General features: G+C 44.0%; 1 protein-coding gene across 1 annotated transcript; it reads left to right on the top strand.

The window, feature by feature from the left end:
• The first annotated feature begins 8115 nt into the window (after nucleotides 1-8115).
• Nucleotides 8116-22182, top strand: TXNDC15 (thioredoxin domain containing 15). Its single transcript, XM_060636098.3, has 5 exons — nucleotides 8116-8346; nucleotides 13867-14360; nucleotides 16139-16302; nucleotides 19118-19248; nucleotides 21586-22182. Exons 1-5 carry the CDS (start codon nucleotides 8136-8138, stop codon nucleotides 21780-21782), a joined length of 1197 nt encoding a protein of 398 aa, XP_060492081.1. The 5' UTR covers nucleotides 8116-8135; the 3' UTR covers nucleotides 21783-22182.
• The last annotated feature ends 2602 nt before the right edge of the window (nucleotides 22183-24784 follow it).

The following is a 24784-nucleotide window of genomic DNA, read 5'->3' as shown; positions in this document are numbered from 1 at the left end:
ATGGTTTTATTTTTGAGAGAGAGAGAGCAAGTAGGGGAGGGCAGAGAGAGGGAGAGACACAGAGCCCAAAGAAGGCTCCGGGCTCTGAGCTATCAGCACAGATCCCAACACATGGCTTGAACTCACGAACTGTGAGATCATGACCTGAGCTGAAGTTGGGCACTTAACTGACTGAATCACCCAGGCACCCCATGAAATGATATTTAAGTTGATCCCTGAAAGATGAGAGGGATTGATGTGTGGAAGAGGGGAGAGTATTGGAGACAGAACAAAACACACAAAAGCCTGGAAAGCATGATATTCTTCAACAACAATTGTGTGATGAGTGGTGGTGGTGAACAGGTTTGAGGAGGGGAGAAGAAACGGACACAATTACAGAAGGGCACAGAAAATCATTTTAATTAGCGTTTCTATTTTGAGGACAATGGTGAGCCCTTAGAAGGTTTTAAGTAAGAGAATGACTTAACATTTGTAGTTTAGGTTGGCTTGGAAGAGACAAGATTAGAGGCAGGCCCAGTGGTAAAGTCTCATTTGGGTGAGATACTAAGATTAGGACTGGGCAGTGGGGAAGAGAGAGAGGACAGATAATGGTCTGAGACACAGAGTTAATAAAATTTGGTGTCAGTATTGAGTATCAAAGATTATGAGTTGGGGTTGGGGTTGGGATGCCTGGCTGGATCAGTTGGTGGAACGTGCAACTCTTGATCTTGGGGTTGTAATTTTGAGCCCACATTGCATGTAGCGATTACTTAAAACTAAAATCTTAAAAAAAAAAAAAAAAGATAATGAGGGTGACACTATTAACTAGGCTAGGGAACATGGGAGTGTGTGCATGGTGGGGGAGGTGGTTAGATGGGATATATCCAAGCCAAGTATGACCAGTTAAGATGGCCCCTGCCTATATGAAAAGGTTGTTTATTCTAGAATAGCCCACCCCTTTATAGGTGAAGGTAAATATTGTTTTTATAGGTGATGGAGGGTGTGAGGCAAAAAGGAGCTACTTTTAAAAAAATTATTACCTTTTTTTTTGGGTGGGGGGAGGGCACAAGTGAGTGAGGGGCAGAAAGAGAGGGAGAGACAGAGAATCCCACAAGGGGTAGAGAGGGACAGAGAGAGAAGCGGGGCTCACCCGATGCCGGGCTAGAACTCAGAGATCATGAGATCATGACCTGAGCCAAAGTCTGATGCTTAACCAACTGAGCTACCCAGGCGCCCCTTGCTTTTTTTTTTCTTTTTTTTCAATTGAGGTATAACTGACATACAGCATTATGATCTCTACACATCCATCACCATACATAGTTGCACGATTTTTCTTGTGCTGAGAACTTTTAAGATCTCTTTTAGCAAGTTTCAAATATATAATATAGTATTAACTATAGTCCTCATGTTGTACATTACATCACCATGATTTATTTCTTTTGTAACTGGTTCTTTTCACCCATTTTGCCCACCTCTTGCCTGCCTCTGGCAATTAACAATCTAATCTCTGTATCTGTGGGCTTGTTTTTGTTTTTTGTTTTAGATTCCATGTATAAGTGAAATCATACAGTATTTGTCTTCTTCTGTCTGACTTATTTTACTTAGCATAATGCCCTCAAGGTCCATCCACTTTGTCACAAATGGCAGAATTTCCTTTTTCATGACTGAATAATATTCCTCTGTGTGTGTGTGGGGGGGTGTGTGCGCGCGTGCATGCATGTGCCCTTGCATGTGCCACATTGTCTTTATCTGTTCATCCATTCAAGTACACTTGGGTTACTTCCATGTTTTGGCTATTGTAAACAATGCTGCCGTGAACATGGGGATGCAGATATCTTTCTGTGTTAGTGTTATCATTTGATTTTGATGATACCCAGAAGTAGAATTGTTGGATCACATAGTGGTTCTCATTTTAATTTTGGGGGGAACTCCTGTACTGTTTTCCATAGTGGCAGTACCAATTTACATTCTCACCAACAGTGCACAGAGGTTCCCTTTTCTCCACATCTTCACCAATACTTGTTATTTCTTATCAAGTACTCTTGAACGTAGAGAGTTTGATAGTTTAAGTAAAAACATTTTTTATTAGTAATTTTCTCAGACTTTCAACTGGCCTAATATATTCAATAGATCTTAGTAACTACTGAGCATCTACTCTGCAGTGTGGCAGCTCACACACCGAGCAGGACACAAGTCCCTACCCTCAAGGAACCAACAGTAGAAAACATATGCCTTACAGAGAAAGGCAGATACCATATATTTGCACTCATATGTAGATCCTGAGAAACTTAACAGAAGATCATGGGGGAGGGAAAGGGGGGAAAAAAAGAGGAGGAGGAAGGCAAACCGTAAGAGACTCTTAAATACTTAAATACCGAGAACAAACGGAGGTTGATGGGGGGTGAGGGAGAGGGGAAAGTGGGTGATGGGCTTTGAGGAGGGCACCTGTTGGGATGAGCACTGGGTGTTGTATGGAAACCAACTTGACAATAAATTATATTTAATAAAAAAATAATAAAAAAAGAAAACATGCCTTAATAAGTAGAACTTAAAGTATGGGATGCCAATTTTTGTTCATTCTGCACTAATATGTTAACATGCTTTATCTCTCATGATACCTAATTCACTTGGGTTCAGAACAAGTGAAACTACAACCCATCTGCCTAGTCCTAAGCTTTAGGCTAGGTTTGGGATGACTTTCACCAAAAAGAAAACATGGGGGTTGGGGTTCCTGGCTAACTCGGTTGTTGGGAGTATGTGACTGGATCTGAGTCATGGGTTCAAGCCCCACGTTGGGGGTAGAGATAACTTTAAAAAAAAAATAAATTGGTTATGATGCTTATTCTTTATAAACTCAGGAGTATCAGGCAAGAGATCATTCATAAATCATGATGTTGGCTTAATGTTGGCTTTTATGTCATGATGGGAGCTATTTACATGGCTGTTGTGTTTCCTCTATAACATAAACAGAAACTATAAAACGTTATGCTTCCTGGAGAGACTGGGTGTGGTTCAGTTGGTTAAGTGTCTGACTCTTGATTTTGGCTCAGATCATGATCGTGCAGTCGGGAGATCAAGCCCCACGTCAGGCTGTATACTGTTGATGCATAACCTGCTTGGGATTCTCTCTCTCTGCCCCTCCTCTGCTTGCATGCATACATGCTCTCTCTCAAAATAAATAAATAAACTTAAAAAAAGTAATGCATCCTTAGTAATCCAGGTACAGAATGGCTGATGACTGAAACTGATTATGGTGTTTTGGGGTAAACAGCTGTAGGACTATCACAAAAACAAACCAAAAAAAGTCCTTTTTAAAATTTTTGTGTAAAAATGTTTATTTTGGAAATATACACACTTTAGTAAAAAGAATATAAAGACACTCAATATGACCATCATCAAATTTTAGTAATTAAGAAAGACATTTTTTTATCTATATCTTCACCAACTCTCTGCCTCTCCCCAATGAATTTGAAGCAAATTCTCCAAATCACATCATGTCCTCCTAAAATATTTCAATATGTTTATCTAAAGACCTTCTAAAACACATAAACATGATACCATTATTACATTTTTAAAAGAAATAATTCCTGGGGCACCTGTGTGGCTCAGTTGGTTGAGTGTCCGACTCTGTTTCAGCTCAGGTCATGATCTTATTAACGTTTGGTGAATTCGAGCCCCACATCGGGCTCTAAGCTGATAGTATGGACCCTGCTTGGGTCTCTCTCTCTCTCTCTCTCTCTCTCTCTCTCTCTCTCTCTCTTTATGTCCCTCCCCCACTTGTGCTGTCTCTCTCTCAAAATAAGTAAATAAACTTAAAAAAAATTTTAAAGAAATAATTCCTAAATATCATCCAGTATCCAGTGTTAATATTGTCCTAATTGTCCCATGATTGTAAAAAATTTCTTTAGCTGTTTGTCTGTTAATTGAAATAGAATTTCCTCTTGTTTCTCTTTCTTTCTTTCTTTCTTTTTCTTTCTTTCTTTCTTTCTTTCTTTCTTTCTTTCTTTTTCTTTCTTTCTTTCTTTCTTCTTCTTCTTCTTCTTCTTCTTCTTCTTCTTCTTCTTCTTCTTCTTCTTCTTCTTCTTCTCCTTCTTTTCTTCTTCTTCTTCTTCTTCTTCTTCCTTTCCTCCTCCTCCTCCTCCTCCTCCCCCTCCTCCTTCTCTTTCTTCTTCTCCTCTTTCTCTTCCTCCTTCTTCCCCTTCCCCTTCTTCTTTTTTAAACTAACCTCTGTGCCCAACATGGAGATTGGACTTATGACCCTGAGAGTTTCATGTTTGGGGCGCCTAGGTGGCTCGGTTGAGCATCCAACTTCGGCTCAGGTCAATGATCTTGCGGTTTGTGAGTTTGAGCCCCATGTCGAGCTCTATGCTGAGAGCTTGGAGCCTGGAGCCTGCTTCGGATTCTCTGTCTCCCTTTATGCCCCTCCCCTGCTCATGCTCTGTCTCTCTCAGTCTCTCAAAAAAAAAATAAATGTTGAAAAATTAAAAAAAAAAAAAAAGTTACATGTTCTACCCTCTGAGCTAGCCAAGTGCCCCTACTTTGTTTTTCTTCCTCAAAATTGTTTTGGCTATTTTGGCTTTTGTGTTTCCATACAGACTTTAGGGTAAGTCTGTCAATGTTAAATTCCTATGATTTTGTTATGGATTGTATTCTATCTATAGATCAATTTGGAGAGATGTGGCACCATAGCAATATTTTAATACATAACATGGTATATTTTTACATGTATTTAGGTCTTCCTTGATTTCTCTCAGCACTGTTTTATAATTTTCAATATATAGAACTTGCAGTTCTTTTGTTGAATTTATTCCTAGCCATTTTATTGTTTTTGATGATATTGTGAATGGTATTGCTTTCTTTATTTCACTTAGTATTGTTTGTTGCTTGTATATACAAATACATTTTTGTCTATTGATCTTGTATCTTGCAACCTTCCTAAACTCAGTTATTAGTTCTGGCAGTTTTTTGGGTAGCTTCCATAGGATTTTCTGCAAGAAAGATCGTATCATTTGTGACAAAAGACAGTTGTTCTTTTCTTCCAAACTATTCACTTTTAATTTTTTTTTATTGCTTACCTGGCTAAAACCTTCAATACACTGTTAAGTAGAAATAGTCTGAAAAGGGGCACCTGGGTGGCTCAGTCAGTTAAGAGTGCAATTTCAGCTCAGGTCATGATCTCATGGTTCATGATTTCAAGACCCGTGTCGGGCTCTGCGCTGACAGCTCAGATCCTGGAGACTGTTTCGGATTCTGTGTCTCCCTCTCTCTCTGCCCCACCTGCTCAATCTCTGTCTTTCTTTCAAAAATAAATAAACATTAAAAAAAAAGTTATACAGGATCACTTCATATACTATTCTATTCTGTTCGTTATATGTGAATCAGGGGCCCAGCCCAGATTCAAGAGAAGGGGAATTTGATTCTACCTATTGATGGGGCAATGGCAAAATTACTTTGTAGGACAGGATGTGAGATGAGGGATATTATTGTGGCAGTCTTCGGAAAACAACTTTGCTACAGGTAAACAGGGGGGCCTGGGTGGCTCATTTGGTTGAGTGTCCAACTCTTGGTTTCAGTTCAGGTCATGATCTCACAGTTTGTGGTTTCAAGCCCCAAGCTAGGCTCTGTGCTGACAGCGCAGGGCCTGCTTGGGATTTTTTCTCTCCCTCTCTCTCTCTCTGCCTCTCTCCCACTCTCTCTCTCAAAATCAATAAATAAACTTAAAAAAAAAAATAAAGTCAACACTTGTTTGTTCATGGGGGGGCGGAGAGAGAGAGAGAGAGAGAGAGGTGCTCTTATGACTCATCAGATTAAAAAAAAATTAGGCAAACCTATCAGGAGGGACAAACTAAACACCAGGCATGCAGGTGTGTAGTTATGCATTAACAATTTCAGTTATTATCAAATTATCATTCATACGAATGAACAATCCCAGGCCGAATGGTGTTCCTTTCAGCCAGAGGAAGAGGATGATGTCAACTCGTCTCTCCTCAGAAATGGAAGTAAAATCGAGCTTTCAAGACCAATGTGAATGCAATTTTCTTGCTGACAATAAGTGCAAGTGCCACCTGGTGGTGAGACAGCCAAATGTGCCTTCTATCCTGTTGACAGTATTTACTGTGTTGTCATTAGAGTGTACATAAAGTATTTAATGGAAGACAACAGTTCATCTGCAAGTGTACCTGTCCAAACAAACAGCCAAAGCACAAACACAGGAAGGGAGAGGACATAATAAAAAGGGAGTAGTAAACACAGGACATCCACTTTGGGGCGTCAAGACAAATCAAATCACTCTCCTTTTTATTATTAATCCTCTGTCCTGTTGACTTTTATGCACCTTCAAATTAGGTATGAAGGCTAGGGGAGAGGATAATCTAAAGAAGGAAAGGTTTGGGGTGCCTGGCTGGCTCAGTCGGTAGAGCATGTGACTCTTGGATCTCTGGGTGGTGAGTTTAAGCCCCATATTGGGCCTAGAGCTTACTTAAAAAACAAACACAAACAAACAAACAAAACCCCCAGAAAGGTTTGCTATTACATACAAGGCAAAGGAGGTAGTTTAGCCAAATGATGACTATAGTGATCAGCTTTAGAACTACTGGCTCTTTCCTCCACGTTGTCCATTGTCTCAGATCCTCCTGGACCCACAGGCACTTGAGAACTTACTACAGCAAAACCCTGGTGGCCTATTTAGAAAGTAAGAATAATCATTCGGTCAGATTGATGATGCATCTTTCTAGTTTAACAATCTTTGAAGGGAACAAGGGGACGATAGTTATTACACTAGAACTGTATGATCCAAATAATAATGGCTACCAGTCTGATGTGGTTACTGTGCACCAGTCACTATGCTCATCACTTTACATCTCATTTAATCTACATAATCCTATATGATTTCATCCTGTTTTACAGATGAAGAAACTGAATTTTTTTTTCCTCCAAATATTTTTTTATTTTGAGAGAGAGAGAGAGAGAGAGAGAGAGAGAAATGAGAATGAGCAGGGGAGGGGCAGACGGAGAGGGAGACAGAATCCCAAGCAGGCTCTGCACTGTCAGCACAGAGCCCATTGTAGGGTTTGAAGTCACCAACGGAGAGATCATGACCTGAGCCGAAGTCGGACACTCAACCAAATGAGCCCAGGAGGAAGCTAAACTTTAAGAAAAGTAAGGTAACTTGCTGATGGCCCACACAGTGTTACAGATGTTGGGGTTGGGATTCACCATAAGGCTTAAAAAGCCTAGGTTTCTCTCAGCGTTGCCTCATCTACCACTGGTTTCACGTTAAGATCTTTGAAATCTATTTCTGTTTTCAACCTCTTAACATAAGTTTCAAAGCTGCACTCTACACTGATGCAGCACTGCTGTCCGCTCAAAGCTTGCTTTATTGATTTTAGGAGGCTCTAGCTCCTAATTGCTGACAGGAGAGCCATTCTTTCCATCTCCTCTGGGTATTGTCTCTTAGCTCCCCTGCTCCTCCTGCCCCTGCCTAGCTCTGGAATGCGGAACCCTGTTCCTTTATTGCACACTTCTCGTCCCCAACAAGGCCTTCTTCCTTCTGGACCTCTCTGGCTGTAGGCTAGAGGTGGCCCAACGTGTTCTAGGATTCAGTCTTGGGGGGTAGATTAGGGAGGGGGAAGATTGCCCTGCAGGTGGGTTAGTTAAAACCAACCCCGAAACAAAATCTTCCCGCTGCCCCAGAGTTCGCAGGACGTAAGGTTAGGGTTACCAGATGTAGCAAATAAAATTACAGGACCCAGTTACATTTGAGAATAGGAAGTAAAAAACCATTCGTTGTTTCTGTGAAATTCAGATTTAACTGGGCATCCTGTATTTTACCTGGCAACTGTAGGTAGGGTAGCAGGGGTAAAGCAGGAGATTCGGGGCATTGAAAGGAGGAGGCTTCTGGGCCTTTTTACGGAATGCAGAGCTACTCGGGCGTATTGTGTGCTGCTGGCGGCCAGATCGGCTCGCGCGCGTACCGAAAGGGCCGCAGGCTTCTGTTGGAACCCGGTCTAGGGCTTGGGGATCAGGAAAGTTCGAAGAGACCCAACGTGTCCGGCTCTTGAACAGCCGCAGGTCCCACCGCACAGGCCCCGAACCACAAGCCACAGGCTGGCCGCCCGACCTCGAGATGGCGCCCGCGACGACTGCCAGCTGCCAAGATGGCGGCACGGAATCGCGCTCGCGCTCGCGCTCCCGACTCCCCTCCCCTAGGCCTCTTGGGGGTTGGGAGCGCAACGCGCGTAGCCGTGCGCGGGTCGCCCTGCGTCCTGGGTGGTGGTCCCGCCAGCCGCCCGCCCCGCGCCATGCGTCTCTTCGGCTGGTGGCAGCTCCTGCTTTGGGTGCTGGGGCCTCCTGCCTGCGGCCTGGAGGGTGAGTGCGTGCTGGGGCCGTGGCCGGGGGCGGCAGGCGGCTGCGGGTGAAGTGACCGGGCGCGGTGGAGGTCTGTCGGGGTGACGCTCTTTCACCTGCGCGGGGGCCCGCGGCGCGCCCCTCGGCCCTTCCTGGGGCGGCCGACGCGCCCACTCCCGCATCGTCGAGACCTTTTACGCCGGTGGTCTGTTCTCCGGGTCAGGGGTGGCGAGGACCCCGTTCCGGCTCCCGCAGCAGCAGGCGTCAGTCAGCCAGGAGTGACCGTGTATTAGTGCTTACTGAGCCTTAGCTTTTATTATGAATGATAAAAATCATAACGAATAGCCGCCATTTATGGTGCCCTTCCTAGGAGGCGGAACAGTGCCTTGTCTCAGGTAGTCACTCTAGGAGATAGGCTCCAAGAGTTATCTCCGTGTTACAGGTGGAGACGCCTGAGTTGGAGGTTCGGGTAATGGCAGAGGTTGTCTATTTACCTGCAGAGCCCACGCTTTCCTTTGCATCCTGATGGATCGCTTTTTTCTTTGTTTTTTAATTAAAAACATTTTTTTTAATGTTTATTTATTTTGAGGGGGGGGGCAAGCAGAGGAGAGGGAGAGAGAATCCCAAGCAGGCTTTGTGCTGTCATTGAGGAGCCCTACCTGGGGCTAGATCTCACAAACCGCAAAATCATGACCTGAGCTGAGGTCCAGAGTGGTGCGCCTAGCCCTTCGAGCCATCCAGGTGTCTCTGGATCACTCTTCTAAGAAGGCTGCTCTTGCTCAAGTGGCTGTATGAAGGACAGATGAGAAAAATACAGGAGACTCCCAGGGTAACCCACTGCTTGCTGTGGCATGCTCTCAGGGCATTCTCAGGTTGGGAGGCAGCCACCTCGGAGGCATGGCTGCGGCCAGGAGTGAGGTCTTAACCCTCAGGGCTGCCTCACACCACTCCTCAGTTCTATTAAAGTCCGGACCCTTTGACCTTGCCTGTAATTCGCTACAGGAGTAGGCAGGTCTTTCCTTTCCCCTGGGGTGGGGGTGTCCTGGAAGGAGGCAGGGTAGCTGGGTATCAGGGAGAAGAGTGAATAGTAACACAAATGTTATTAATGAAAGCCCTGGTTATGTGCCAGGTGCTATGCTTAGTGCTTCATGAGTATCATCTTACTGAATTTTCAAATGCTTATGAAGCAATTGTTGCTGTTGTCCCCATTTTACAGATCAGGAAACTGAGACTCGGCATCAGTAAGTCTTTTGCCAAGGTCTCCAACATCTGGAAGTTGAAGAACTATGTTTCAAGCCCATGTCTGCCTACCTCATGGTCAGACCTCTGTACTACACCTCCCTGTCCCTGCACTTAACCACCAGCTTCAGAGAGGGGACAGCATGTGCTGGATAACTTTTGTTTGTTTCTCAGATCATTCTCTAGTCTTCTCTACCCTGTCCTGTGCCTGAGTGGCTGTCCTGTATGGCATAATAACTGGCTCTCTTGCCTCCTGCCCCTCTGTGGGTTGGAATGAGGGGAGAGTGAGGTCAGGATATTGATTCTCTCAGCTCCCTCCCCCAGGGATTATCACGGCTTGGCTTTGTCCGTCCATGGAAAGTCATAGCTTCTAGAAGGCTAAGCTCACTGTTTCAAGGTTCTGTGACTGTTTCTGTTTCTGAACTCTTAGAGTCTGTGGGTGGTAACTTGCTCCCTCTCTGCTTTACTGGCCTTGGAGTTCCTTACCATTGCTCTTTGTTTCTTCACAGCCAGCCCATACGTTGGTGGTGCCTTTACTGATTTCAGATTGCCCAAGTTGAGTGTGCTCTCTGCACAGGGGACTTAGTGTTAAAGTCAGTGGGAGCCCACCTGGCAGTCTGGGTCATGTGCATGCAGACCTGAAGAAACACTAGCCTTAAGGTGGGCCATTGGTCATCATGTCCAGGCCATGAATGGGGTGAGGACAGAGGGACTTTCACCAGCTGTGTCCTTTTTAGGGTGGCTGAAAATCCAAGGCTTTTTTGTCTGTAGTGGACACCACTGGCAGATTAGCACCTAGAGGTAGCAGTGCTATCCAGGTGTCAAAGCACAGGAATGAACTCCTGGCTTCAGCACCCCATGCCTGTCTTCACTAAGCAGTCAACTAGCAGATTTTTCCTGAGCACCCATCCTATGTCATATACTCTGCTGGGCATTTGAGGTACAGTGGTGAGCCAGATGGGGAAACAGGACTGCCCTCTTGTATGATGGGGAAGGCAGGCATTAAATGACTACAAAGAAGTAAATTTCAAGAGTGGAAAATGCTAAATCCTTCAGGGAGAATCCCATGGCATTATTGGGTGGATTGGATGCAATGGTAGACACCTCTGGTCTGGGTCTGGGAGGATGAAGTTCACCTTAAAGTGGTGAAGTAAGCGGTAAGATCTGAAAGATGAGGGTTGCTTGGGTGGCTCAGTCAGTTAAGTGTCCTCTTAATTTCAGCTCAGGTCAAAATCTCGCAGTTTTGTGGGTTCAAGGCTTACCTCAGGCTCTGGGAGCCTGCTTGGGATTCCCCTTCTCTCTCTGCCCCTCCCTCACTTGTGCTCTCTCTGTCTCTTTCAAAATAAACAATAAATTTAAAAACAGAAAGAAACCCCTCAAAGATGAGTCAGATTAGCCAGAAGGAGAGAGAGTAGAGGGCTTTCCTGGCAGGGAAACAGCCCTTGGGACAAGTAGGTGGAGGAGATCATGAGTGTGCAGGGAACAGAAATGTCTGGTGATGCCTGTTGAGAGTGTGGACAGTGGCCACTTCACGTGGTGCCTGGGTATCACTGCTATGGACCATAGACTCATTCACAGGCAAGGGGAAGCCACTGAAAGGGTTTTAGTGACATGATCAGACTTGCCTTTAGCTTTCAGTTCCTCTTGTGTTGCTGTGAGGAGCAGGGTCTGGAGAGGGAAGAGAGGGTCAACCATGGAGCCCAATTGGGTATTACAGCAATTGTCCAGGTAACAAATGGCAGTGGCCTGGACTGAGGGGCGTGAGTGGGGATGGGAGAACTCTAGAATGTAGTTAGCAGAGGAATTCATAGAACTTAGTTACAGTGCCTTTCCATCTCTTTGAATCGTAAACCTCAGCCATCATCATCACTACAGGCCTTGAACCCACAAAACTGCGGGTGATGATCATCATTTATGGAGTGCTTACCACATGCATGGGACTACATACATCTTTTCTCATTTAATCTGCACAGGAGCCCTGTGAATTTCTGTATTGTGGTATTTTCTCCATTTTTAGATGAGCGCAGTATTTCCTATTGAAAGAATGGGTTGCTGGCACTCGAACCCCTGGCTGTTTTTGGTCCTTTCCCATGTGGCTCCCTGCCTCAGAAACCATTGTGGAGTACTGTGGCTGGTTCAGAGTCTTCTGAACAAAATTGGAAGGGTATGAAGGATCTGACCCAGGTTATGGCTCCCTGGCAGCACTGGCGTGGTGCCCCTACCCTTATTCTCCAAACATCTTCTTTCTGCCATTAAGGTAGTGATTTTCACCTTTGCATCCCTCAAACTGTAATCGCCTTGTTGAGGTTAAGAAGCAGTCTCTTTTAATTCTCTTTCCCTCTCTCTCTGTACCCCCCCCATAAATAAATAAACTTAAAAGAAGCAGTCTCTTTTATTTTATTTATTTTTAATGTTTATTTATTTTTGAGAGAGAGAACAAGCAGGGAAGGGGCAGAGAGAGAAGATAGAGGATTAGAAGCAGGCTCTGTGCTGACACCAGAAAGCCCAATGTGGGGCTCGAACTCAAGAACCTGAGATCATGACCTCAGCTGAAGTCAGATGCTCAACTGACTGAGCCACCCAGGTGCCCCTGTACCCCTCTATTTTTGTGTACCTTCCCCAGTTCTCCATGAATTGTGAGGTTTTCCAGTCTAGCTGGTGGGAACAGGTGCTTTTCTCAACTCTGTGTGATCCTAATCCTTTTGAGTGTTTTTTTCCCCCAGCTTTGGGAGCTTACTCACATGCAGATGTTGACTGGTGTCCTTGAGGGGGTGCGGGGAGGATCTCTCTCCAGGTCTTGAATCCTGTCTCTGCAGCTTGCCCATCTCCACTTATTCTGTCCCACAGACTCTTTCTTGGTCTCTCTGAACCCTCAGTACTTACTGTATCCTCAACTTGAGGAGTCTCCTGGACTGCCTGCTTTCCCCTCCTGACCCATGGCAGGAACTCCCTCGGGCGGGCGGTAAGCTGGAGCATTTGTAGGGCTGTCCTCACTGATTTCTCTTCCTGTTTCTCCGTGATCCCTGTCCTTCATTGCCTGCTAACTAGTCTCCTGAAACTGTTTCACATTTTTGGCCTTTTTTGGGAAACTTTCACATTTTTCAATAGGGAGGGTAAATCCCTTTTACCCCATCTTATCCAGAAACAGAATTCTCAGAGAATGTTTTTAAACTGGTGAATGAATCTGTAAATCTCTATGGGGATATTCTTGGAGAACTTTTACAAATGTGCATACTTTAGGAAGCTCCCAGACCCCTTCCCAACTTTGAAGCCAGTTGGTTAGTCACACTTTGGGGACATGCTCTTGGCATGGCAGAGCCCATTACCTGGCTGGTGGTTTCCCAGCCACATGATGAGTTTGTCTGAGTGTGGCTGGGCTCATTTGTTTCCCCTGGTCGGTGCCTGGCATAGAGTCTGGCAGCTCTTGTTGAGTTCATGGGAGCTGGAAGGTGGGAGTCATTGTTATAGGAGTGAGTGGAGATTGCTCAATGGATGTATAAGACTGCCCTAGACTTCCCTTACCTGAGCATTTTACCCACTCTCTGTCTAATGGCTCCAAAGTGAGAGGAAAGTCCTCCTTCCCCCCTGCTGCTGTCCCTGCACTGAGGAGCCCACCTCCTGGCACTCCTACAGGCAGTAGCCCAAGGGCAGCAGGCTCTGGCTGGAGAGTCCACCCCATGCAGTGTTCTCAGGCCTTGTGGCACAGCAACCCTGGAGGTATCATGTAGGGGAGGGGAGGGTAAGGCCCAATCTGGAGGAGCAGCCAGGACATTTCACTCCTTGACCTGGCTCTGCTACTTACTAGCTTGTGTGCATTTGGCCATTACACTACCTCTCTGTGCCTCAGCTTGGTCACCTATTTGGTGGGGATGGTGACCCTTGTGCTGCCGGTCTCACAGAGCTTTTATAAAGTGCGCAAAGATGCTTTGCCGTAGTGGAATTTTCTATAAAGGCATCATTATTTTGTCAGATAGTCTCATCAAACAAATGAAATTGTTAGTGTTTGTGTTGTATTTTCCTAATTGGATGTCTGCCCTGGAATGTTTTTGCTTATAATCCATAAAGCAGGTTTCAGGTTTTGCATGAAGCTGTGTATTTATTTGTCCACTTTATATTTGGCATTGATTAGTACCTCCTGGTGACCTTCATGATCTGGAGACTAGGGGTGGTCCTCTGATAGTTTCATGGACAGGTTACCGTTTTTCCCTATAGGGGAGCGTTTCTTATTTCAGGAGAACTGTAAATCTTTGGGGTTCATGTGCTCTGAAGTGACATGACTGTGAACATGCTGGCACATTTTAGTTGCAGAGAAACACAGTCACTTGCTGTCGGAGGAACAGTCTGCGCAGGCTCTGCAGGCAGGGGCCCTGTCGGTGGGTGAGGAGCAGCCCTCCCGCGGCCAGGCGGGCCAGGACAGATCAGCCGGAGACTCGAGCGCAGTGCTGGGGCTGGACACGGGTGGTGACCACGTGGTGATGCTGTCCGTGATCCCCGGGGAGGCTGAGGCTGAGGCCAGGCTGGGCCGTGAGCTGAGCAGCGGCACCTGCGGGGCCGGAGGGGAGGAGGACTCACGCTGCAGTCTCCGAGAGCATCTGTTCTCTCTGGATGGCGCCCAGGCGAGCTTCCCCGACCGAGAAGAGGAGTATTACCCAGAGCCCGAAGTGGCCGACGCGGATCCAGCCCCGCCCGAGGACTCCAATAACACCGAGAGTCTGAAATCCCCCAAGGTGAACTGTGAGGAGAGAAATGTGACTGGTTTGGAGAACTCCACTCTGAAAATTTTAAATATGTCACAGGTAAGAAAGAATGGTTTAGCACTTTTCATCTTTTCAGCATGTGGGTTTTATGACTTAATATTCTCAACCTTCAAATGGAGGGTCACAGTCTTTATCCTTTTGTAAGTGGGGCTGCATCAGTGAAAATTGACTTGCGTCTCTGATGTTGTAGGGACAGGAGGAGATATGACTAGTGTTGATTATGCTTTTTAGGTGGCTTAAGCCTAGTCACCTTGGGGTGCCCTCACCACCAAGCCTCATGATGAAAATCCCAGTGCACAGATAGGCACTTGGCATCAGAATCCTAGCAGTTTTCTTCTTCCCTGAGGTCTTTGTTAGAGGCAACTTAAAAATATCCGAACTACTGAAATTGTGATTTAGCATTGTTTAGACCAGTGATACTCCTGGGAAGCATGTTCTAGTAATGAAAAGTTTCTTTCCTCCAAAGAATATGACTCCAGTATTTACTCCAGAGTGAGAGCTGAGACCACTGTCCCCATCCCAGTCACGCATTTCCAGCCTGTTGCATAAAGGATGATTCCAAAGAGAACACTGGGATAACGACTGACTGTTTCTGTAAGATTGTTAAGCCAGATAGCAGGATGAGTTCAGTCTGCTTATGTAAGAGAAGAAATCCTAGCTCTGCAAGGTGTGGCTGCTTATTTTAGATGAGGATGTGTGGTACGTTGAGCATCCGTAGCCCCTCCCAAGTGCAGGGGTCAGCCCTGGCCTCACTGCCTCCCCTGAGTGCTCTGTGGGACTGATTCTTGGCACACACATGGCCAGGAGAGTGCACTTTCAGCAGTCTGAGTGAGGGTGGTAGCAGGGATGGTGCACCCTTAAATTGAACTAGCCTTTGGCCAAATATATTCATCTGACTGCTTAGTACAGACTTTGATCTGCTGAGATGATGGTGGAGATGACAGTGCTTTAATCGTGCCATTAGATTGTGTGTGAGGCACAGGTCAGAGGCTGGGACAGTAGCCTGTGTCCTGTGACTACTTAGTATTTGAATTGTTGAATTATGAAAAATACTAATATTGCTCTCTAGTAGTATCAAGAAAGCTTACAGGAAAGTTTATAATTTGTCGTTTCATAATACTTTTCTACTGTTTCATGGATTCATATGGTTCAAAACCCAAAAGGTTCTTTTAAATTTTTTTCTTTTTTTTATTATTTAAAAACTTTTTTTAATGTTTATTTTTGACAGCGAGAGAGAGAGAGAGAGAGAGAGAGAGAGAGAGAGAGAGAGATTGGGGGAGGGGCAGAGAGAGAGGGAGGCACAGGATTCGAAGCAGGCTCCAGGCTCCGAGCTGTCAGCACAGAGCCTGACATGGGGCTTGAACTCATGGACTGCGAGATCATGACCTGAGCTAAAGTCAGACACTCAACCAACTGAGCCACCCAGGTGCCCCTTTAAAAATTTTTTTTTTAACATTTAATTCATTTTTGAGAGAGAGAGAGAAACAGAGCGTGAATGGGGGAGAGGCAGAGAGAGAGAGGGAGACAGAATCTGAAGCAGACTTCAGGCTCTGAGCTGTCAGCACAGAGCCCCTTGTGATGCTCGAACTCACAGACCACAAGATCATGACCTGAGCTGAAGTTGGACACTTAACTGAGCCACCCAGGCGCCCCTAAAATCCAAAAGGTTCTTAAGGGGATGCCCTACATCTCCCTTGGGTTGGTGTCCCTCCTCCTCGCCTTGGAAGCAGCGGTGTTTACAGTTTCTTGGGCATCTGTCCGGAAAAAGGTACGTGCACATTTACTGCTGACTTTGACACTTGTTCCTTTTACCACAGGACCTCATGGATTTTCTAAACCCAAATGGTAGTGACTGCACCCTAGTCCTGTTTTACACCCCGTGGTGCCGATTTTCTGCCAGTTTGGCCCCTCATTTTAATTCTCTGCCCCGGGCATTTCCAGCTCTTCATTTTTTGGCACTGGATGCATCTCAGCACAGCAGGTATGTTCCCTCAATAGAGTTTATGTGTCATCCTTCCAGATGAGGGTTGCGGTTATTTGGAGGTCATCATCGGTTCAGTTAGAGGCAGAGCAGGTAGGTGTGGAGTAGCGGGAGGGATAGAGAGGGTGAGTGGTAAGGATTGTCAGACTTCTCAGGGAGCTGATGCCTCCCTCTCTGGAGGCCCCTTAAGAGGAGGGATTGTTCTCTGCATGGTGGAATTTAAAGGTGGCTCCGTCTGATGGCACTGGAGGGTCCAGAGGATTATTTAGGGTTTTGGCCAGACTGAATTAGCAAAATTAGTGTCACAAGTGTGACCTTCCTGAGACTCAACCCCAGTTTAGGTTTCCACTCCTAATAGCCCAACTCAGCATCCAATTCTGTGTCGGCTAAGGATTTATTTCTTAACTTCTGTTATTTTTTTCTTTCCTTTCTTTCCCTCCCCCTTTCTTCTTTCCTTTCTCTCTTTTTTTTTAATGTTTATTCATTAAAAAATTTTTTTTCCTTATTTAAAAAAATTTTTTTAAATTTACATCTAAGTGAGTTGGCATATAGTGCAACAATGATTTCAGGAGTAGATTCCTTTAATTCCCCTTACCCATTTAGCCTATCCCCTCTCCCACAACCCCTCTAGCACCCCCTCTGTTTGTTCTCCATATTTAAGAGTCTCTTATATTTTGTCCCCCTCCCTGTTTTTATATTATTTTTGCTTCCCTTCCTTTGTGTTCATCTCTTTTGTGTCTTAAAGTCCTCATATGAGTGAAGTCATATGATATTTGTTCTTTCCTCTTGTTTACACTTATTCGTGCATGCATGTTTCTTAGTGGACAGTCAATAAATTAATATAAAGAATTAATTTAGCCCTTTAAAATGAAATTTACTTTTGTTATATATTGTTCTGTGGGCTTTGTCTTTTTTAGATGTTCAGTGAGGTAAGTTATAAAGAACTACTTTGTTCCGATGTTATGTGTTTCCCCCAAGTGCTGTGACTGTGCATGGATTGTCAAGTGTGCCCCACCTCCTCGAAATCATATGCCCTTTAGCAGGTCACAGGAGATTGTGTGTGAGTCAGTTTGGAAAGTCTGGAACATGGTCAAGTTGGTAAAAATGAAGTTGAGTGAAACTTTTTTGAGTAAAAATTAAAAAAAAAATTTTTTTTTAATGTTTATTTTTGAGAGAGAGAGAGAGAGAGAGAGAGAGCGAGCAGGTGCGGGACAGAGAGAGAGGGAGACAGAATCTTAAGTAGGCTCCAGGCTCCGAGCTGTCAGCACAGAGCCCGACACAGGGCTTAAACTCAGGAACGGTGAGATCATGACCTGAGCTGAAGTCAGATGCCTAACCGAGTGAGCCACCCACACGCCCCTTGAATGAAAATTTTGAGTAAAAATTTGTGCTCCACTGAGCTTCAGTGAGGGTAATGTAACTGCCAATGTTTTGCTCAAATTGTTTAGGAAGAAAGAAATTTCAGTGAGTTAGTGATCTCACAAGGGCTTCAGGGAAATATGAACATGGCCTGGCCCAAGGGGACAGACTGATGTTAGTGTCAGACTTTGGGCCTTCCCCTGCCCACAAGCTGGCAGGGCTGGCTCCCATCAGCAGTTCAGTGCTCTGGGTTTCGGTCTCACCCCCCTACTCCCCATTCCCTGCCAGCTTTTATCATCTGCTTTGTTCCTTCGTCTTCTTGCATCCTTCTCAGCGCCTGCAACGGCGCCTTAATCATGGAGAGTAGGGCATACTTGTTATATGGCCTGGGATGTGTGTCTGCCTCATATGTTAATATTTAAGTTACAACAGGTTTACAAAAGAAGAAATCCTGATTACCCAATACTGTCATTTTACAAACAGGGGAAACTGAGGCTTCGAGGTTACACAGTCTGCCCAAAGTTCACACAGCTGGTTCAGTGGCGGAACGGAGGCTTCAACCTGAGCGTTTTGACTCCAGAGTGTATACCACTACTCTGTTTAAGTAAAGGTGAAATGGTACCACTCAGATCGTATTACATCCTGCCCCAATTGGGAACTTCCTGGTGTGTCTGCTAGATCGTAGATTCCCTTGTGCAGACTTACCAAACTAATTGCTTACTATAAGTTGACTCTTGTATGAGGGATAGAGCTGGGCATTCTGGAGAGTTTGAAATTTCTTCCGTTAAGTAAATTGACACAGTGTGCTTTGTCCATGAATTAGGATTTTCTAGTCTGATCTCTTTTGGCAGTTAGCAATTTAAATAGTGGAATAACTAGGAGCATCTGGCTGGCTCCTAGTAAGAGCATGTGAGCATGTGACCCTTGATCTTGGAGTTGTGAGTTGGAGCCCAATGTTGGATGTAGAGTTTACTAGAAAAAAAAATACTGGAGGGGCAGCTGGGTGGCTCAGTCAGTTGAGTGTCTGACTCTTGATTTCACCTCAGGTCAGGATTTCAAGGTTCGTGGGACCAAGCCCTGCATCTGGCTCTGTGCTGACACTGTGGAGCCTGCTTGGGATTCTGTCTCTCCCACTCCCTCTGCCCCTCCTTTGCTCTCTCACTCTCTCATTCTCTCTCTCAAAATAAATCAATAAACTTAAAAAAAAAAGTGGAATAACTGTTGAGGGTAGTTCCTTATTGTAATAGAAAGCAACTCAGCAGAACAGGAATGCCCCCAACCTCAACCCATAAGGAAAAAGGTCAGAAATAGCTGAAGCATATAGTTTGAATATCAGAAACCTTTATAGGTCACAGGAAGCTGATCCATTGTCATTCTTTGCTATCCGTTCTGATAAGGTAATTGTGTGAGCAAATCTGTTAATTCAGGTTTTCTGACCGACTTCTTTCTCTCATAGCCTTTCTACCAGGTTTGGCACCGTAGCGGTTCCTAACATCTTGTTATTTCAAGGAGCTAAACCAATGGCTAGATTTAATCATACAGACCGAACATTGGAAACACTGAAAATCTTCATTTTTAACCAGACAGGTATGTAGAAATAATATGCTGTAGAAGGGATTTTATTTTAAACCTTCTTTTCTAATGAACTGTTGTGGTTCTGCTAACAGTCTCTCAATCAGGGGCATCCAGGTGGCTCAGTTGATTAAGCATCTGACTCTTGGTTTTGGCTCAGGTCATGCTCTCACAATTCATGGGATCAAGTCCCTCGGCAACAGTACAGAGCCTGCTTGGGATTCTCTCTCTGCCCTCCCCTTCCTTCACCACTGCCCCTCCCCCCTCATCTCCGCTCTTACATTCTCTCTCAAAATAAATAAATTAAAAAAAAAAAAAAAAAGTCTCGGGGCACCTGGGTAGCTCAGTCAGTTAAGCGTCTGACTTCAGCTCAGGTCATCATCTCGTGGTCCGTGGTTCCGAGCCCTGCATCGGGCTCTGTGCTGACAGCTCAGAGACTGTAGCCTGCTTCTGATTCTGTGTCTCCTGCTCTGTGTTCCTCCCCTCCTTGCACTCCCTCTGTCTCTCTCTCTTAAAAATAAACATACATTAAAAAAAATTAAAAAAAAAAATCTCAATCATTGTGGCAAGCTTAACATGAATAGGTAATTTTAATGAGTACTGATACCTTTTAAAAAACAGCTTTATTGATTTAGAATTCACATACCATACAATTGTAGATGACTTTTTACATACATTTTTCACTTAAGTATAATATTTACACAAAAATGTGCGTCAATCATTGGTGTTGTGAGTGATGAGTTTTCACAAAATGAATACCTTGGGTAACTGGGACTCAGATTTACAGAGGACATTACCAGCGCCCACCCCTCCCCAGCACTGCTGCTCCTGCCCACAAGGATAACCGCCATCATGACTCCTGACGCCATGGACTAGTGTTACCTGTTTCTGAACTTTGTATTAATGGAGATATACAGTATGGATTATTTTTTTTTTTTGTTTTTAATGTTTATTTTTGAGAGTGAGTGAGTGAGCATGAATGGGGGAGGGGCAGAGAGAGAGGGAGACCGAGGATCTGAATCAGGCTCTGTGCAGTCAGTGCAGAGCCTGATGTAGGGCTTGAACTCATGAACCGTGAGATCGTGACCTGAGCTGAAGTTGGACGCTTAGCCGACTTAGCCACCCAGGTGCCCAGTATGGATTCTTTTGTGTCTGGTTTATTTCAGTCACCATTATGTTTGTGGGATTCATCGGCGTCACTGCAGGTGGTTGTATTTTCTTCCTTTGTGTTGCCATGTGGTGTTCCATTTATTCATCTATTTGCAGATGCTATTTTAATTCGTTAATATTTGCCAAAACATATGACCTTATTTTTTATTCTGTATAAGTCTGAACACTATATAATGAAGAAATTTTCTTCTTTGGAAACATTTGCTCCTTAGAAGCTTTAATGCCTTAATTATGAGCATCCCACTTCTTCCTGAAGTAAATTCATTGGAAATAAAAATAAGTTATATCATGCCTTCCATATATATTAAGTTGCATCTAATTATATCTATACTAAAGAACCAAGAGCTCAGTTACCTCATAGGAGTAAGAGGCTTGTTATCAGATAGTTAGCTATTCAGGTCTTACAGTACCAGAGCCCTGATTATCAATCAGATTGATAGGGAGAGAGGGAGCCATTTTGCTCAATGCTCTAAGAAAACCTAGAACACAAGTGAAATTGAGAGGTCACAGCATCTTTGGTAATCACTGATCTCAGTGGTGGGTGGGTCTAACAATTTTTTCAGTAAATTATTTAAAAGCTTTTTGAATTTGGGGCCCCTGGGTGGCTCAGTCAATTAAGCATCCAACTTTGGCTCAGGTCATGATCTCATGGCTTGTGGGCTCGAGCCCCGCATTGGGCTCTGTGCTGACTGCTCAGAGCCTGGAGCCTGCTTCAGATTCTTTGTCTCCTTCTCTCTGCCCCTCCCCCACTTGTGCTCTGTCTCTTTCAAAAATTAAAAAAAAGAAAATTAAAAAAAAAAAAAAACTTTTTGGATTTAGCATTCCTGAACCTGTGAAAACAATCTGTAGGTCCCTGAGAGTAGCTTTACCAGTTACTTGTTGAATTTTGGTCTCAAAAAAGAAAATACAGCTCTTACAATGCACTAAGACCCTTCTGAGGAGTTCACAGTAATTCGAGTGTTTAGGCTTTGAACTGCTGAATGGGTTCCTGTTTCTTTGATGTGGTGGGAGAAAGGCAAGGTACAAATTATACCAACAGGCAAATGAAACCCATCCCAGATATACTAGTGGTAGTGTTTATTTTAAGACTGCATATCTTTTTGCATGCCATGCAAAATACTTCAGAAAGATCTATAGCGGTGTGCTTTCTATCTGATTTGAAACAGCTGATTTCTCTTTCAGGTATAGAAGCCAAGAAAAATGTGGTGGTAACTCAAGCTGACCAAATAGGCCCTCTTCCCAGCACTTTGATAAAAAGTGTGGACTGGCTGCTTGTATTTTCCTTATTCTTTTTAATTAGTTTTATTATGTATGCTACCATTCGAACTGAGAGCATCCGGTGGCTCATTCCAGGACAAGAGCAGGAACATGCGGAGTAGTGATGGACTAAAAGCAGAAGTCGGAATGAGGAATTTCAGAAATTAATGCTGCACTTTCATACATTTTCTCCAGTGAAGTGTCCTCTTACAACTTCAGGCAGATTAAAAGAATCATGCATTTGTTGAACTGTTAAATGTGTTAAAAATTATAAATTGTTTTAATACTGCAATAAGCAAATACAAAAATACTCGGTAGAGTTCACTATTGTTGTTTTTAATAATCCAATATTTTAAGAGAGTAATCCAGTTTGAAATGCAAAGCTGTGTTCAGGTGGTATGGTGAGTAGAATGACAGTACACTTCATAGAAGGAAGAAATAGGACACTAACGTTACAGTTTTAGAAAACTCTTGATTCCTTAAATAAATGTCTAAGAAGGTTGTTTTTCTTTTCATTTGCAATTTTGCTCTCAGTCTGTAAGCAGAAAAGTGTTCTGTTATGAAGAATAAGTAGAATCGGTAAGTGTCACCTTCTGAGTAACTGTTGGGAAAATGGAAGAGTCAGCTGCTGGTGTTTGTGATCTCTCATTTCACCGAAAGAATATGAAGTGCTTTAAGCTGTTTCTGGATAAGGCAGATGTTAGGAGAAAGTAAATGTTATCTAACTAAAGCTTATTTATTATCAGTTCTAGGCTAAAGCATAACTCAAATTTTAGTCACAATTCCCTAACTGGCATGCATTAACTGAACCTTAATATGTTCTTAGCACTGTGCTAGTTTTAGTGAGAGCCATAAGAAATATCTAACACTGTTCCTGCCCACAAGTTGATTCTATTCTAGTTTAGATCACATGTAGGAAAGAGAGAACATATAATTTATTCCATCGTTTTGGAAAGCTCCTTCTAAAAGATCCCTTAAATTCAGACATGACATCTAACTACAAAATGATAATTAACTTTTATACTGTTTACAGTGTTATAGAGTATTTCATTTTCTGATACACCCTACATTCTATGGAAGTGGAACCGTAGTTGAGTCACCTTTCAGAATGTTACACTGGACAGGAGTTTATGTATAACTTTATATTGTGGACAGCTGTGGCTGGAGTGGTCGCTCACAGGAGGGGACACTGGTTCAGAATAGTACCATTATGATTTTCATTTTACAAATAAACACAGAGGCATAGAAAGAGATTGAGTAACTTGCCCAGGTTACACACATAGTAAGTTGATGAAGCTGAGATTTGAACCTTTACATGTATGTGTATGTATACTTAAGAATTTAAGAACTTCTAGTGATTTCATCTTTTATAATAACTAACACTTGAGTATTACTATGTGTGTTCCAGGTACTATTTTAAGTGCTTTACATACTGTTTTGTTTACTAGTATAGGAGCTCTAGGAGACTGACACTAGTATTACATTTCCTTATTTTACATAAGGGTAATAAATGAGGCCTCAAGTAAATTCTCTTGGTCAGGCAGCTTCCAGTGGTGGGACCCAGCTTCAAACCTAAGCATGCTGACTGGAGAAGCCTCTAGGTGGGCTGGGACCTTGCCCTGCCTCTATGCCATGGCCTGAGGGACCATCATAATACATTTCCCTCTCATTTTTCCCCTTTGCTTCCCATAGTTATAATTACAGTATAGCCATCACTTAGCACTTTGGTCTTTTTATTTTGTTTTGCTTAACAAAAATAAATATTTCACTGTTGCCAGTAGTTTTCCTAACCATGATTACTTAATAGGTCTTTGAGTAGATTCAGCATTACTTAACTTTTTTTTTTTTTTTTAATGGTTGTGTATTGTCTCAATTCCTTAGGGGCACACTGCCAGATTGGAGATTATCAAAGATACAGGTATTTTCATACCTTTGAAATGTAATGGGGCCCTACTCTAGTCTGGAGTTTGAGGAAAGGCTCTTAGGATGACCAAAAGGTCCATGGCTTTGCTTCTAGTACTTAGCTGAGACAATCTTTCTGGGTTTTCCTTGGAGGGAAATTGGAGCAGGGCTGTTCCCTAGAGGGGAGGTTCAAGCGTAGAGAGATCAGTTGGGAGGCAATGGTACTGAAGGAAAGGGAAGCAGAAGGCAGGAAGGAAGGTCCAAGAGTTGCTAAACCACCCTAGGCAAACATAGTATCTGTCTAGCAGAACACAGTGCACTGGTACCCATGCCAGGGATGGGGAGGGCCATGATTCAACTACATGGAAGACAGCAAAGATCATGCTAGTCACCAGGGACAGAAGTCCAAACACTTCTGCCCACTATGTAGTATCGGTTGCCAAGGAAAACACAACACACGCACTGGATGAACAGCATTTTTATTCACAGAAGAGACAGCCAAGATCAGCTCCAGTAGTGTGCCTTGGTCCTCCACAGCAGCCAAAGGCCTGAGTGCCACTCTAGTGCCTAAGCACAAGTCACCCCTATCCATGGAGTGTGAAATACTGAAACGGGGTGGGGGAGCATGCCCCAGGGATATTTGACTTCGTGCTTAATCTGAACAAAGGATTACATACCGAGTCTGGCACAGGGAAGGATATTCCCACATAAGGTGATAAGCCCAGACCAGGCTACATAGGCTCTTTAGGACTATTGGTAAGCAAGTATTCTAGGCCCAAAGCCCATTCTTATTTAGTTGAGTAGGACTTAAAGGACTGTGAGGAGGAGACTGCCTTTCCCAAGAGTGTCCACTATACAGGAAGTGCTCAATTTTTGCTAAAGAACTTAAATCCTACTAATTGGAGACCTACACAAGAAGGCAGAGTATTCACAGCCACTCCTGGTAGACATCACTTCCTCTGGGTCCTACTGGCATTACTACTGCTTGCTTTTCATAACTAGACCTGAGATGCCACAGTTTCCTACAGTGGATTTAGGGAAGGAAAATGATGAGGACTCTCTTGTTACCTCACACCTACCAGTTTCATTTTGCAGTTCTCACTTTAATAAGCAAATTTGTAGAATACAAACTTGTATTCCCCCAATTAGGTACTGGAAAGAAAATGCAACTTTCAATTCCATCCCCAGTCTCTGCCCACTTGAGACATCAGGCAAAGGAATC

The sequence above is a fragment of the Panthera onca genome, chromosome A1 (genome assembly GCF_046562875.1).
Source record: "Panthera onca isolate mPanOnc1 chromosome A1, mPanOnc1 haplotype 2, whole genome shotgun sequence".
NCBI lineage: Eukaryota > Metazoa > Chordata > Mammalia > Carnivora > Felidae > Panthera > Panthera onca.
The sequence above is the reverse complement of the archived record's forward strand: the minus strand, read 5'-3'. Positions and strand labels throughout refer to the sequence as shown.

Coding starts and splice junctions, on each gene's coding strand:
- TXNDC15 (XM_060636098.3), top strand. CDS start 8,136: ATGGCGGCACGGAATCGCGCTCGCGCTCGCGCTCCCGACTCCCCTCCC. Junction 14,361..16,138: donor AAATTTTAAATATGTCACAG/GTAAGAAAGAAT, acceptor CTTTTACCACAG/GACCTCATGGATTTTCTAAA. Junction 16,303..19,117: donor GATGCATCTCAGCACAGCAG/GTATGTTCCCTC, acceptor TTTCTCTCATAG/CCTTTCTACCAGGTTTGGCA.